The sequence below is a fragment of the Enhydra lutris genome, unplaced genomic scaffold (assembly GCF_002288905.1).
Source record: "Enhydra lutris kenyoni isolate GAN:26980312 unplaced genomic scaffold, ASM228890v2 scaffoldscaffold149, whole genome shotgun sequence".
NCBI classification, from domain to species: Eukaryota; Metazoa; Chordata; class Mammalia; order Carnivora; family Mustelidae; genus Enhydra; species Enhydra lutris.
Window position 1 is genome coordinate 194,307 of NW_019154233.1, and position 14,064 is coordinate 208,370.

A 14,064-nucleotide genomic window follows, 5' to 3' on the forward strand; every position below is an offset into this window, starting at 1 on the left:
TCTCTTTCCATTGGGCTGAATCCATCCCCAGTAAAAATTATTTTACTGGACAGAGCCAGCAAGCTACATAGAAAAGAAAGGAGCATAGAGCTATGTAGTAGTGGTAAAACACTTAGACGTGTATATTTCTGTGTAGTCCTAGCCATTATGGTCTCTTGCCACACTTCCCCTTCTCCTGATGACATTTGCTGTTAATGATGACAGTGCATTTCTTCCCATCAGCAGGGACCCCTCTGGAGGCCGTGCTGTTCCTACTCCATGAGTTGGCCAGCAACTTGAGTGCTGTCACCACTCCACAGGGAGGTCTACCATGACTTGCTCAATCTCTACAACTATAGAGATTGGGGAAATCTTCACAGAATAAATTGGATCTTACACAATGTTTGTTTTGGCATATGCCAGATATTGGCCAGTACCAAGGTTTGGGAAACACAGAAGTTTAAGAGAACACCATCATGTAATTTAGGAAACCAAAGAGGTCCAGTTTTAAATCTTTTATGTGCTCTGGACCTGTGGGCCCCAAAGAATGGGTCAGTACTGATCAAGTTTTAATTGGCTTTTCAGAATTTCAAGACTACCTGATTAAAATACATGTGGGCTTTCTTTGGTTTTGCTTGTTGTTTGATGATGTATTTGACCATCAAAAAGCATCTAGATCATCAGAATCTAGACATTCTTGGCATGTTAAGCATAGATCTCTACAACATATTTGCATTTTTCTTTGTCTACACTGACATATGGATGTGCTTATCTACAGAATTTGAGTGTTCTAATGACTATAAAATAATGGGACACATCTAACAATGTGACTTATTAGAAACAGTCTAAATATAGTTTAAAAAGATGTCTATACTTAAAAAGAAATCTTTCAAGTCAGGGTACCTGGCTGGCTCAGTAGGTGGAATATGTAACTCTTGATCTCAGGGTCATGAGTTCCAGTCCCACGTTGGGCATAATAAAAAAAAAAAAAAAAGAAAAAAGAAAGAAAGAAAAAAAAAGGAGAAGAAGAAGAAGTCTTTCACTACGAAAAATGGAGGTACACTTTGATAAATTGCTTTGAGTTATAGAAAAAGCACCAATATATTTTCTATATAAAACACTCGTTGAAAACTTACCAATATCCACACAAATAAATGCTGGTGGGACATTCAGAAAAATGCACAATACCAATTGTATATTAGGGGGAAAAAGAGAATTTTTGGATTCTAAGGAATAATTTAAGGAACGTTTAATTAGGGACAGAGAGTTGACCAAGAAGTTTTGAAAGCTGACATCACTGTAAGTGTCCAAGACTAAGAATAAAACCAAGAGAATGTATTTAGAGAGATGCCCTCTCTAAGCCTCCCACCTGCCAAATAAAACCATGTGTGCCTTTCTCAGAAGCAAACATCTCTCCCTAATGATGATCAACTCCTTGTTGGCATCCTTGTTGGCATCTGTGAAAAACGAGAGGGTGGGGGAAGTAGCAAATCAGGATTAAGGATGTTTGTTTTTTGAAACCTCGAAATGAATTCTAGTTCATGTTGTAGAAAACAAAACAAACCAAACTGCTGAATGGAAAACCTACCTAACAGTATCCTTTTAAAAGAATTCCAAACTTTTATGTATTCTGTCTTGCCTTGTCTTGCCTTGCCTTGCCTTTCCTTGCCTTGCCTTGCCTTTCCTCGCCTTCCCTCGCCTTTCCTCTCCTCTCCTCTCCTCTCCTCTCCTCTCCTCTCCTCTCCTCTCCTCTCCTTTCCTTTCCTTTCCTTTCTTTTCCTTTCCTTTTTAGGTCAGAGCCATTGTTTTGCCATGTCAAAGAGACATGACGTGGTACACTACCCCAGGGAAATGTTTGAATATACAAGTTTTTATAGGAATCCTGCATGAGCTTTTGATTAATAAATTATTATTTAGTGTGGCTATATGCAACCATGGTTTAGGAGTTCTAAGTTTGGTGAAAATGATTTTCTGACCATTTAGCTATGGTAGAGGTTTCTGTGGGCAAGGCCTCTTGGTGACACACTAAAGGGAATTCCTCAGCCTTTATCCAAATGCGCTCTGTGGTTTTCCCTTGGGTACTTCCTGTAGCTTCATTTGACCGAGTGCAACTCTACTCAAGCCAAACAGTAGAGAGGTATTCCCTGTTGTCCATCTGGAAGAAGGCCCTTTGCTAAAACCAGTAAGGCTTTTGTGTTCTTACTTGCCTCCTTAGGGTGTTGTTGCTGATACCTCTCCCCAGACAGTGGCACCTTCATCCCAGGACACCAGTGGTCAGCAGCAACAGATAGCAGTGGACACATCCAGCGAACATGCACCTGCATATTCTTACCAACAGTCTAAGTAAGTTCGGGCTATGCTGAGCTCTTCTCCTTAAGATTGACCATCTCACCACCATTCTCTCATGTTGTAGCTGTTAGCTTTTGCTGCAGTACAGACCATCCCAAACTTAGTGACAAGCATTTATTTTTGTTGATGATTATGTGGATCAGCAATTTGAGCTGACCTCAGATAGAACTGACCTTCTGGTCTTGACTAGAATTGCTCAAGCATCTGGGGACAGCTGATGGTCATTTTTGCAGCTCTCCTTCTGGGTGTCAGTCGTCTATTGGTTGAATATAATGGAAGCAATTGGATTATGTGTTTCTGATCTTCCATCAGCTTATTCACCTGGAAGTCCCAGAATTCAGAGAGCAGCAAGAGAGGAAGTGCAAATGAAGAACTTCTCAATCCATTTGGATGCATTTATTACTGCCCCCTAGGCCAAAGAAAATCACATGGCCAAGCCCAGAGTTTATGTAAGAGTTCACATAAACCCTAAATACAGAAAGGGGCATTTAAAAAAAAAAAAAATCTACCATACATATTTTTGGGAAAAATTCTCTAATATTCCCACTTGAAATGGATAGTGAGCCTGCATGCATTCTTAAATGAAGACAGTACCACTCCTTTTGCAGGGCTGCCTTGAACATCCAGTAAAGTAGTTCATGAAAAAGGGTACTGTGAAATCTAAATCAATGTGAAGTCTTATTTAGGAATTAAATGACAAAGCAACAACCATGTATCAGAATTACTCTTGCAAAACTTTAAGTCATTTATAAAGTACAGTTGGCTTTGTGTTGAGTAATTATGTAGACTAAAATTTGGGAGGTTTTGAAACCAAAGTAATTAACAAAAATTCAATCTACATACAGATGTCTTGTGCAAAGTATTCTAATCTGTAGGTAGCAGTCAAAGCCCCAGTGACTAGAGAATTCCCGAGAGATCCTCCCACCTGCAGAGTGTTGCTCCCATTTCTTGATCATTCCTATTTAACTTTGATACATATTGAGAGACTTGTTTGTTGAAAGATTAATCAAGGTAATGGAGTCTCCTATAAGTAGTTTAGCTTCTAAAGGTAGTCTTCCAAATTAAATGTGCTGACCATGTGACTTAACCTTTATTACTATTATTATTACTTTCACATAACAACTTTCGGGAAAGATCCATAAGAGTAAAGCATTTTTGGGCATGGTTTTGTTTCTAGTTTGTATTTTCAATTCACCTATAGCCTACGTGAATCCCTTTTGCACATACCGAACAATATGGTAGTCTCTGGTACTGTGTTCCTGGCATACTGGAATTTTTTCAGTCTGTTCAGAGGGTCACGTGTGAGAAGGGAGCAGACACTGGCTGTGGGGAAGCATGGTGAGAGACACTGGTGGGAAATGAAAGCTACTATATTGGCCAGAGACACTTGGTGAGTAGGCGACGCCGGCTTTCACGGTTTCAGAGCATAATGAGGAAACAAGTGATCCGCACCCTTCTTGCTAACAGTTCAACGATGTCTGGATAAATAAAAGAGATGCTTTCATCCTCCCCAGTCAGCAGTTATTGATACGGCCATACTCTGTGGCCCGCAGAATTCCAGATGCCAGGAAAAGAACAATGAAGGAGGCAGGTGCCTTTCCTACTCTCTTGGAGTTTACTTCCTGCTGGGAGTAGACTCATAGGCAGTGGACCAATCAGCAAACAATAAAAATAAATAAATAAATAAATAAATAATAAATAATAAAACCCAACAGAATTGCAAAGCCAAGTCAATATTTAAAAAAGATTCTTGTGGTAGAAAGTGACAAGTATCAGGCAAGGCCTCTCACAGAGGTCTGGATCTGAAAGATAATTACAAGCTAATCTTGGAGAGATTTGGAGGAAAAAACATTCTAGGCAGAAAAAAACAGGAAGTCCAAAGGTCTAGAATAGGGACCTGCGGCTAGAGTGTGGTGAAGGGGGAGGAGGTGGGAAGGGGTGTAGGAGACAGAGTCAAACAGGCAGTTTTTATAAAGCTTTTGGTCCTTGGATACTTGGCTTTGTCTACAGGAATCATTCTCAGTTTTACTTGAAAAGAGTCACAAAAGCTCTGGAAGGCTTTAAGGGAAGGAATGCCAACATTCCGCACTTGGAGTTTCCAGCATCAGGCCAGTTTCTATACTGGGAGACAGGATCCCTGCCCTCCAGAGTTTATAATCTAGTATGGGATTTAGACATACACATAGACATGATGTGTCTACTGCAAGGAAGAAAATGAACAGGGCTCTTTTAAAAAATACTGTTGTAATAGGAGAATGCATTTTATTTTTCTCAACTGGGTCAGTTTTGGTGGAAGTTGTGGAAACTGGAACTGGGTCTTACATATAGTCAAGGAGCGTTCTAGGGGGAGTAACAGGTTGGCCAAAGTCAGAGAAAGCTCAGTTTGATTTTCAGAGAAGGGGATTCAGAATAGTACAACAGTGTAAAAAAATAGATTGGAGCCAGATTCTAATATCAGATGTCATACCGAGGTGTTTGGACAGCATTTCCTTTGTTCTACAAATGATCCTCCAGCTGAGGTAAACAATGGATTTGGAAGCAAGGAAACAGTCCAGCATCCCAAGGATTCAGACAAGAGGGAACAAAGGTCTGAAGTAAGATGGTGGCAAGTGTGATAGGGTGTGGAGGATGAGGGTACCGGTGGGAGGGATAGACTGAAGGAGGAGGAAAGTGGAAACTGGGCATTACAATTCTGAACAAAATCCTGGAGTTACTGATGCTACTAACCGGGGGCAGATAAGATGAAAACCAAGGAGGCCCTGATCTGTAGAGAAAGATAAGGGATTTAATTATCCTTATAATAAGTCAATTCTAATAAGCTTTTTTCCTTGAACTATCCAAGGAGTCTGAGTCTGACCACAGAAAGCTTTAAGTGCTTAAACATTTTAAAACTAACTCCCCACCATGGTCACATGGTTAACGTGCCTTGAACTACAGATTCCTATGGCTGATAATGTGGGCCTTTCCACAGAGGATAGATATCAGAGAAAGAAACCCTCCACACATATCTTCACAGCAGTAAGCATTGTGGTGAAGGGTTTCCTCATTTGGAGGAATTTTCCTTTGGACTTACTTATGCAGGAATGTATGTTACAGGATGTTCGACAGGGCGAGTTTGTGGCGACACGCCAGAGATGAAAGCGTACAGGACCATGGGGCATTTCAAACCTGTGCTCTGTGACTGCCCCTTGCATGGCCTCGTGTGCGTATCTTCAAACCTGGAGAAAATTGTTAACAGGTCCTATTTATGTTCTCCAACTTCCCCTCTCTGACATGCTACCTAAGTGCCGGGAGCTTTTTTGATTTGAAACGACAACAATAACATAGTGAATGAAAACAAAAATAATATTCTAGGTCAAATAAATGGATAGGTAACAACCTATTCTGGAATTTTCTAAAAAGAAGAAATGAATGTGTGTCTATCGAAGGTTTTATCTGTCTCAGCCAGGAGAAGCTGACCTGTATCATGGTAAAGCATGAAATTCCATGGAACCATTTAAGAAGACACTGGGAATTGAGCTAAGCCTGTGGGTTATGTAGACACCTGGGCTCTTTTTTTCTTATATAACCGCGTGTGGAAAAAGTTTGTGGGAATGCAAGAGTCGCCACAGAGACATTTTCAGGGAAGCATTCATAAGAAAGCAGGCACAAATAAATTAATAATTTGAGACCAAATGGGCACAAATAAATTAATAAACTGTTTTGAGATCAAGCTACAAGCAGTATCCCTAAAGTTAAAGGCTACGAATGTCCGTACATTCTATCTGTAGCTTTCACCTACATTGGAGAGGATCTCTAAAATATTTTAGCCTATCCAAGTGATCTTGAATACTCCAAATTTCACAAATGGCAGCTAATTTCCAGCATCATTGTGCTAATTAACATGCCGCTACTTTCTTTAGGCCACCCATTTCTGACACTCATTATGCTAATTGAGATACGAACAGTTTAAAGTACTTGTGCAAACCTCTGGCCTTTCTCATTAAATGGTAACTGACCTCCTGTGGGGTGTGAAATTTGGATGAGGGTAGCTGAGTGCCTGGGAAAAGTAGCTTAACCCATCACACATAGATTTAGTACTATAATGTCTATACTAAAGATATTTTGAAGAAAATTACAGACATCCCGACAGAAGGTTGCGGGATCAAAGTTTGAGAAGTAGAAATGATGTGCATATATGAATAGAAAGGTTATATTTGGGATCTCTTGCAGCAGATATTTTACTATTCCAAATTCCATTTTCCAAACTAAAAAACAGTTCTTCACATTTTGTATTCATGCTTTTTTTTCTTCTTCTTCTTTCTTGTTAAAAGAGGCTACTCACGCAAAAGGGACTTTAGGTGCTCTTATCTGCAAAGGCAGATGTGATACCTGTGGTTTGTTTTGGAAGTTCTGTGGAAATTCCAGTTCCTGTCCCAGTTAGCAGGGGGTTTTTTGTGTGTGCTATTTAAGAAATCTTAAAAATCTTAAAAATGACCAGGGTTTGAAAAATATGAGTCTTCAAGCACAGTTAAATTCTAATTGCCACCTACTAGTTGTCGCTAACCCCTCTGGAGCCTCCTTTTCCTCTTCTTTAGAGCAAGAGATTAGATCAGTGTTCTCCCAAGAGTGTAAATTAGGGTTTAGTGCTGAGAGGGGATTTCCACCATTCCCCGGAGTTGGGGGTGGGGATGGGGGGGGGGGGAATCCCAGGGACTGTGAGCAAACACCCTCTAACCTAAGTGAAATGCTTTCTTAATTGCAGTTCTCTTCAAAGCTATTAAAATGCTAATGGCCGGACCGCCGAGAGGGCCAGATAAATCAAACATTTCACTTCCTGAAAGATTAGCCTGTAGACTGGACTTCCTACTTGGGAATTCTGAGAGTTTTTTCATACATATTAAGTTACTAAAGAACGTAAAAAAACGTTCACTGTCAACAGGATGATTATTTTGATGCTAATTGAAAAGATTCATTCTTTAAACACGTTTGATTTTGTACTGATACCATTCTTGGTTGGTGCCCTAACTATATGTTTAGTTTACCTGTGGGTAGTGCAGGATTGGGAGCGTAATGTGCGGTTTCCCCCAAACTGGGGGACGCTGCATCCTTAGATGATCCCAAAGACGTCGTTCCATCTCTAAAAGTCTAGAATTCTAAGCCTGTGGTTTGCTACTCCCTAATCTATTCACTCTGCTTTCTTCGGGGGCTGGAGGGGAGGATGAGAAGATTCAGCACAATACATAAGCCTTACGTAAACGTGCTTTCACACCTCATCTAGGACTGAGAAGGTGGATAGGAGTGAATTCAGTTCTACTAAGCGTGGACAACCATTCATTGCTCCCCATCTGCTGGCCTGTAGCAAGAGACCACTTGGTGGGAGAGGGCCATTGGGAACATTTGGTAAGGTTACAGCTGAAAGTAGCTGTAACTGAGCTCATAAATATGGATGCTTCAAGACCAGTGCACGTGACATACCTGAGCAGGGTGGGTGTTCAGTGTTAGGGTAGCCCATTGACTAAGACGCCATTCATGGAGTAGCTGTTCCAGAGAGTCACTTTGTAATAGGCATTTCCTGCTAAATGAATAGCAGTCAGGTGGAAGATGGGAGTGTGAGGAAAGAACGGACCAGAAAACAAAAAACACAAAACCCAACAAAGGGAGGTTTTGTTACCACGACAAGGTAGATTTGTTTAGAAATAAATGGAGTTAAGTCTGCACTTTGCAAAGGAATAGAGATCAAATATATACCCTGGCTCCCATGACTGCTGCTAATAAAGTTTCCCTAATTGTTGCTGATCGTACGGAATTTTTAATTGCATTTCTTCTTAAAAGAAGCCCCACTTTTTCACATAAAACTCACAAAATATGTATTCTTAGAAACTTAAACTTTTGGTTAAAAATGGAAATAACGGGGGCACGTGGGTGGCTCAGTGGGTTAAAGCCTCTGCCTTCGGCTCAGGTCATGATCCCAGGGTCCTGGGATCGAGCCCTGCGTTGGGCTCTCTGCTCCGCAGGGAGCCTGCTTCCTCCCCTCTCTCTCTCTGCCTGCCTCTCTGCCTACTTGTGATCTCTCTCTCTCTGTCAAATAAATAAAATCTTAAAAAAAAAATGGAAATAACAACTATCAGCTAGGTGCTTTTCTTACGTGATTATAAGAACAAGTTTATCAGACTTCTGAGATACCTAGCTGCTTCCCATGAGTGCTTTTTGCAAATTAGGAAAAAGAACCTCTCTGGATCATCCCAGACTACCTGCTGTGCACCTTAGAGCATCCTCGAGGGCATTTTGTGAATTTGAATAAAAGCTACTTGCTCAGAGCAAATGCAGCCCTACCCAGAGGACACAGTTTGGGGATCAGACTTTGGGTGGCAATTTAGCCTTCACAAACTCTCTCAGCCATGCATCTTGTGCAGTGATCGACCCTGTACAACCTCAGCAACGCTGAGGCTTCTTCACTTAATTAAGTGATGGGGCATCAGAAGAACCTGCAGAGCACTGACACAAGTGGGCTTCACTGAAATTGACCTATAGTGTGCCTGGGTAGCTCAGCTGGTTAAGCGTCTGCCCTTAGATCAGGTCATGATTCCAGGGTACTGGGATCCAGTCCCAGGTCAGGCTCCTTGCTCAGTGGGGAGCCTGCTTCTCCCTCTGCCTACAGCTCCCCCTGCTTATGTGTGTTTTCTCTCATTCTCTGACAAATAAATAAAATCTTTAAAAATTAAAAAGTTGACCCATAGATAGTTTCAAAAATCATTTTTATAGCACATCCCTGAAGTTATTTAACAAAATTCTAGTCTGTGGTGGCATAAGTATAAGTGGCCTTTGTCTAGTTAAACACTTATTATGTATATACTGTCTGCCAGATTTCTGGAGAGTAAAAAGTCGTAGAATATAGGGCCTGTTCTCAAGAATTAAAAATCTTGATGAGATGGGTGAATAAGGAAGAAGGGGGAATGAGAGAAAGTGAACAAAACCCACTGCCTCTTAACTGTCTTACTATTTTAATGGCCCAGATAAGGCTTCTGTGAATATACTTGGTGAATAACACGGGAAGACACACAACCATTGCTGTATCTTGGGTAACACAGGGACGGGCACATTTGCTGAGTGAGTTCGTGATGTATCCCACAGGAGTTTTGAGGGGACTACATTACTCAAAGAATTTCTGGGGTACCTACAACATAAGCCAGACGTTAAAAAATGGGTTCTGCGCACAAAGGGAGTATTGCTTGTCTGCCTGTATTTGTCAAATTTGCTGCTTTATTTTGAAAGATATTCTTAATCTGTTAGCCTTGATATTTAATGTGAGCAAACTCTCTGGCTTAAATATATATTTGTCTGAAAGTGACAGAACTTAAAACTAGTACAATTTTCTAGATATTGAAAGGGCTTGGTATCTTTTAAAGAGACCTCACTGGAAAAGAGCACATGAAGTGATTTCACAGTTGCTTTGATGTAATGAACACTCAACTCAATTGTTTCCACAGACCATGAACAAGACTGAAGAATGTTCGTCGGAAACATTGCCTTGAACGAAGAAACTTCATTGAACAGGAAGTTGGCTTCCAGTTTGCACAGGCGTCGATGGAATGCTTTCTTTCTTTCTTTCTTTCTTTTTTTTTTTTTTAATTTTCTACTTTACCCAGTGAAAACAAAGTGTTTTTATGTGCCGTGCAAATGGTTCCTTCATGTGGTCTGACAGTTTATTTTTGCCATCTTTTTTTTTTTTAAAGAAAAAAATCCCAGAAGAGGAAACAAACAAAACCAACAACAAAACAAAACACAGAAGGTTGACATTTTATCTGGAAGACCATTTGAATTCAGAATTTACCAGAAGATGTAGACAGATTTTTGTTTTTTTAAAACAGAAAATCAGATATCAAGAGGTGGGCAAAGCAGAAATGGAAACAAATTGTCTTCCTTGGTAATTAAGCTACCCTTTCTTTTCCCCTTTTTGTTTAAATCTAGTGGGTTGGTTTTTTATTTTATTTTTTTCTTAGAAATATTTAGGTAAGGTTTATCTTGAATCTTAATTGCCTTAATTTTAAGGACGTCAAAGGCTCTCAAGGCAAGCTGTCAACGTCTTGTTAAAAAAAAAAATTCAAGAAAGAATTGAAATATTGTGCCGGCTTTAACTGGTACAGAAGTTTAAGACTATGAGTTTTTAGGGTGAAAAAAAAAACTGTACAGTTTAAAAGAAAATGTTTTTCTTCATTTGAAGAAAATTTGTTGATAAAAGAAACCATGGCAACTGCAAGAATTGGGAAAATGCTGGGACTTTTCATGAACTTTGTCTTAAGTGTTGAATCATTCTAGAAGGCTAAAACATTTTACGGTAAAGTTATTAATGTTGGTTTAAAAACAACTGCATTAGAAATAATGCGTGTTTGGGGGGCAGAATGCAGATTTTTTTTATTTACGAAGCGTGATCGCTAGCAAAAGCATTAGTGCTTTTTATCTGCAGTCTTTTTTATGAGCTTTACAAAGTTTTTAGTCAGCTTTGCTTGTCACATTGCAAAACCTAGCTTAAGAGCATTAAAAAAAAAAAAAACTTAAGTAGATAGGAGCTTATGGTCAAAAAGTGCAAAAAAAAAAAAACAAAAAAAGCAATAGATAGAGAAATTGTTGACAATTTCTGTAGTCTTTCCTAGTTGTGATCAAATTCAGCCTATGGATGGCCTATTTTATACCAAAGATGAAGTGGCACCCTATTGCAGTCCAGAAGATAGAGGTTGTTTTCCATTTCTTCTCTTTTCTTTTTAAGAATTTTATTTGACCTACATGGCCGGACCAGTTCTTACTTTGTTGTTTGTTTAAACTACCTTCCACTGGTGTTTTATATACTGCAAAACAAAACACAACAAAAGGTGTTTTGTTTTTGTTTTTGTTCCTGTTTCTGTTTTTGTTTTTTTGTTAACATGCATTTGTTGATTCTAGTAGAAAAGCTTGCACCTGCTGTGTTCAGCAGTTTCCGCAGGAAGAGTTCTGGATACCAACTGACAGAGCCAAATGGCTTTATATTCAATCTGTGAGCTTTTCTAGTTCCTTACTAGCTCTCTTGAATGGTGACACCTGTGTGGATGGCCACTGATATGTGGAGACCCTTGTTTAACAGGTTGAAATTCCTTTCTGTGAACTTTGAACTAAAGGTCCTTCCCGGAACTGGTCTGAAAGGTCACTTGTCAAAAAACAAAACAAAACAAAACAAAACAAAACAGCTTAGTGATATTCTGTTAAGTGATGAGTGGTCTCCTGAAAAGGTCTCATTGTATTTGTAACAATAGTCTTCCTTTTCAATCCAACACCTCTAGGTTTTGTCTTCTCACCTCAGTCTTTGTTCATCTACCATGAATAGTCACCTTGATTCTGCGAGTGGGGAGGGGCTATCTTCTTCTTGCCTCCTGTCATTGCATTTTCATACCCTGGTGTTGTCAGAAGAAGGACAAAAATAGACCTTTTGTTTCTGTTTAACTCTCTGAGACAAGTAGGACCAATCAGATTGAGGATTCTGTTAGTGGAGTTTAGGTAAGCTTTTAAAATGCTAGTTGACAATCAAGAAATTGTATGATTTATATTGATAAGAACCAAAAGTATTAGGTTTGCTCAATCTTTAAAGCCAAAGGAGATATATTTGCTTTGAGAATGATGCAAAACTTTGTCTAAAGTGAATTAGATTGACTTAACAAACATCTCTGCATATTTGACTCATGGAATCCATGTTCAACCTGTATAGTTTTACCTGAAATTAAGACTGATGGAAGTTTGTTAGTTGAACCATGCACCACAGTTGCTTTCTGAAGGGATCATTAGAAGCAAAGAGGGGAAAGTCTTTGCACAAACGAAGTCCGGGGAAATTGTCTTAGTCCAGAGGGAAGAGGGAAATGCGTGAAGTGCACTGTTAAAGAAAACAGGGTAGGCTTTTAAAAACTACCAAAAAAAACCAAACAAACAAACAAACAAACAAAAACCCTTAAAAGGCAAATCACATTCCCATTAGGTCAATATCAGTAATGAGTCTGGCTGTTCTGAAATTGTCAGTATTCAGCTATTTGTGACCTGTTAACAGAAACGGGCCCAGTTCTTTTATTTGAAACCCCATGAATTGGAAACTCAAGTTTAGAAAGTGGCTCCCTATCTTTGCGGTCAAATCAGAGGCATGAATGGATCCAAGAAAATGTAGCATGTGCTGCTACAGAGAAATTCCATCTGGTGACACCCATCCTTAATGGTTTTCCATGCTCTCAAGAGAATCCTAGATGTGTGCTTTCTTCTGTTCTGTCCTTCAAGCATCTCATGTATTTCAAGGGTGGCACTTAAGTTTTATCTTTGCGAAGCAGGCCCCTGAGTTACAGGGGGTATAAGGAATATGTATAGGAACTGTGCTTTTTGTTTCTCTTTTTCAGTCTCTGAACTCTTTGTATAAATAAGGATTATCCTGGGCATAATTCATTTGACTATGAAACCAACATGCTTTCTTTTGTTTCTGTAAAACACACACACACACACACATACACACACACACACACACACACACACACACACAAATCTTAATGTGATACAAAGAAAGTCTCATTTACGCAATCAACAATGAGGCTAAGAGGTAGCTACCATGTGGCTGATGAATGTGCCTAGGTAACTTCCTGTTTCTATTCAAAACTACTGCTTTATTTATACATTCAGAAACATTTTTTTCAACTATGAAATTTCAATGATCTCAATTTTTTTAAGCCACTTTAGGCACAAGGAAATTACCTGTCATTTTATGTGTCCATGTGTGTTTTGTGTTTGGATTTTTAATATCATGCCATTCTAGAAAATATCTTATTTCAAACCAAAAAGAAAAGGAAAAAAAAGGAAAAATGACACATGTTCAAATTTGCATCTGTCATCTTACCTAATGACTGTTTTTAAGAGTCAAGTCTGGGGGAATAAAAAAAAGCATGAACAGGTAAGCAGCATCACATTGTATGAAGACTAAAACAAACCAAAATAATGTGTTCAATATATACAGACATCAGAATCTTGATTTAATCGGCAACTGATATATATGGTGATTCTAATCCTATTTAGGACACTTTTTTTTTTCTTTTAATGTAAGTATTCTGGTTCATCAGATTTCCAGACATTTGTTCAGGTATTTCCATTTTTTCCTTTTGACTTTAATTGCCAAGGCTTCTAAACGTCAGGAAACAAACCAAAGCCACAATCCAAATGGGATAAATGTTACCTTGTTCAAACTCTAGTTACATGGTCAGTGGAGGAGTGGGTTTTCTTGTAACAACGATAAGGTTTTGTCAGGGAGACAAGTCATGCATGGTGACTCAATGCTTGGCCATGTGTTCTGAAGTTATCTTGGACCCTAGGTAAACTAAAGGCCATGCTAGCAGGTGCTGGTGACTGTTTGTCCTTGAAGACGGGCACGCCCTGATAGTTGCAGGTGACATAATATTCTTAAAAATAACAAAAACAAAAAATCCTGTACCTGACTTCAGTTTGGCTGTTTCCTTGGTAAATTTCAATCATTCAGATGTTGTCTCCATGCTTCACTTGAATCATTTCTTCCTGTGACTTTAACAGACCTGCCACGTTTGACAGCATGTAAGACTCACTTCCACCCATTCTAGTGAAAAACTACATGGTATTAAAAGCGCGCATATTAGAGATGGAAGGCTGAGAGCAGAAAAAGGCTGGATGGAGCAGCAAGGTCACTGTCCCTGCAGAATACATCAACCCCTTGCAAAACTGTGCAAAAAT

At 39.3% G+C, this 14,064-nt stretch overlaps 1 protein-coding gene across 2 annotated transcripts in view; it reads left to right on the forward strand.

The window, feature by feature from the left end:
* LOC111140070 (RNA-binding motif, single-stranded-interacting protein 3) overlaps positions 1-13,395 on the forward strand; it is a 60,838-nt gene extending 47,443 nt beyond the window's left edge. For both annotated transcript variants that reach the window (XM_022492451.1, XM_022492452.1), the window contains 2 exons: positions 2,195-2,322; positions 9,798-13,395. In XM_022492451.1, the coding sequence (XP_022348159.1) occupies positions 2,195-2,322; positions 9,798-9,804 (135 nt within the window). In that variant the 3' untranslated portion in view covers positions 9,805-13,395. The remainder of the gene's footprint in view (positions 1-2,194; positions 2,323-9,797) is intronic.
* Positions 13,396-14,064: the final 669 nt, after the last annotated feature.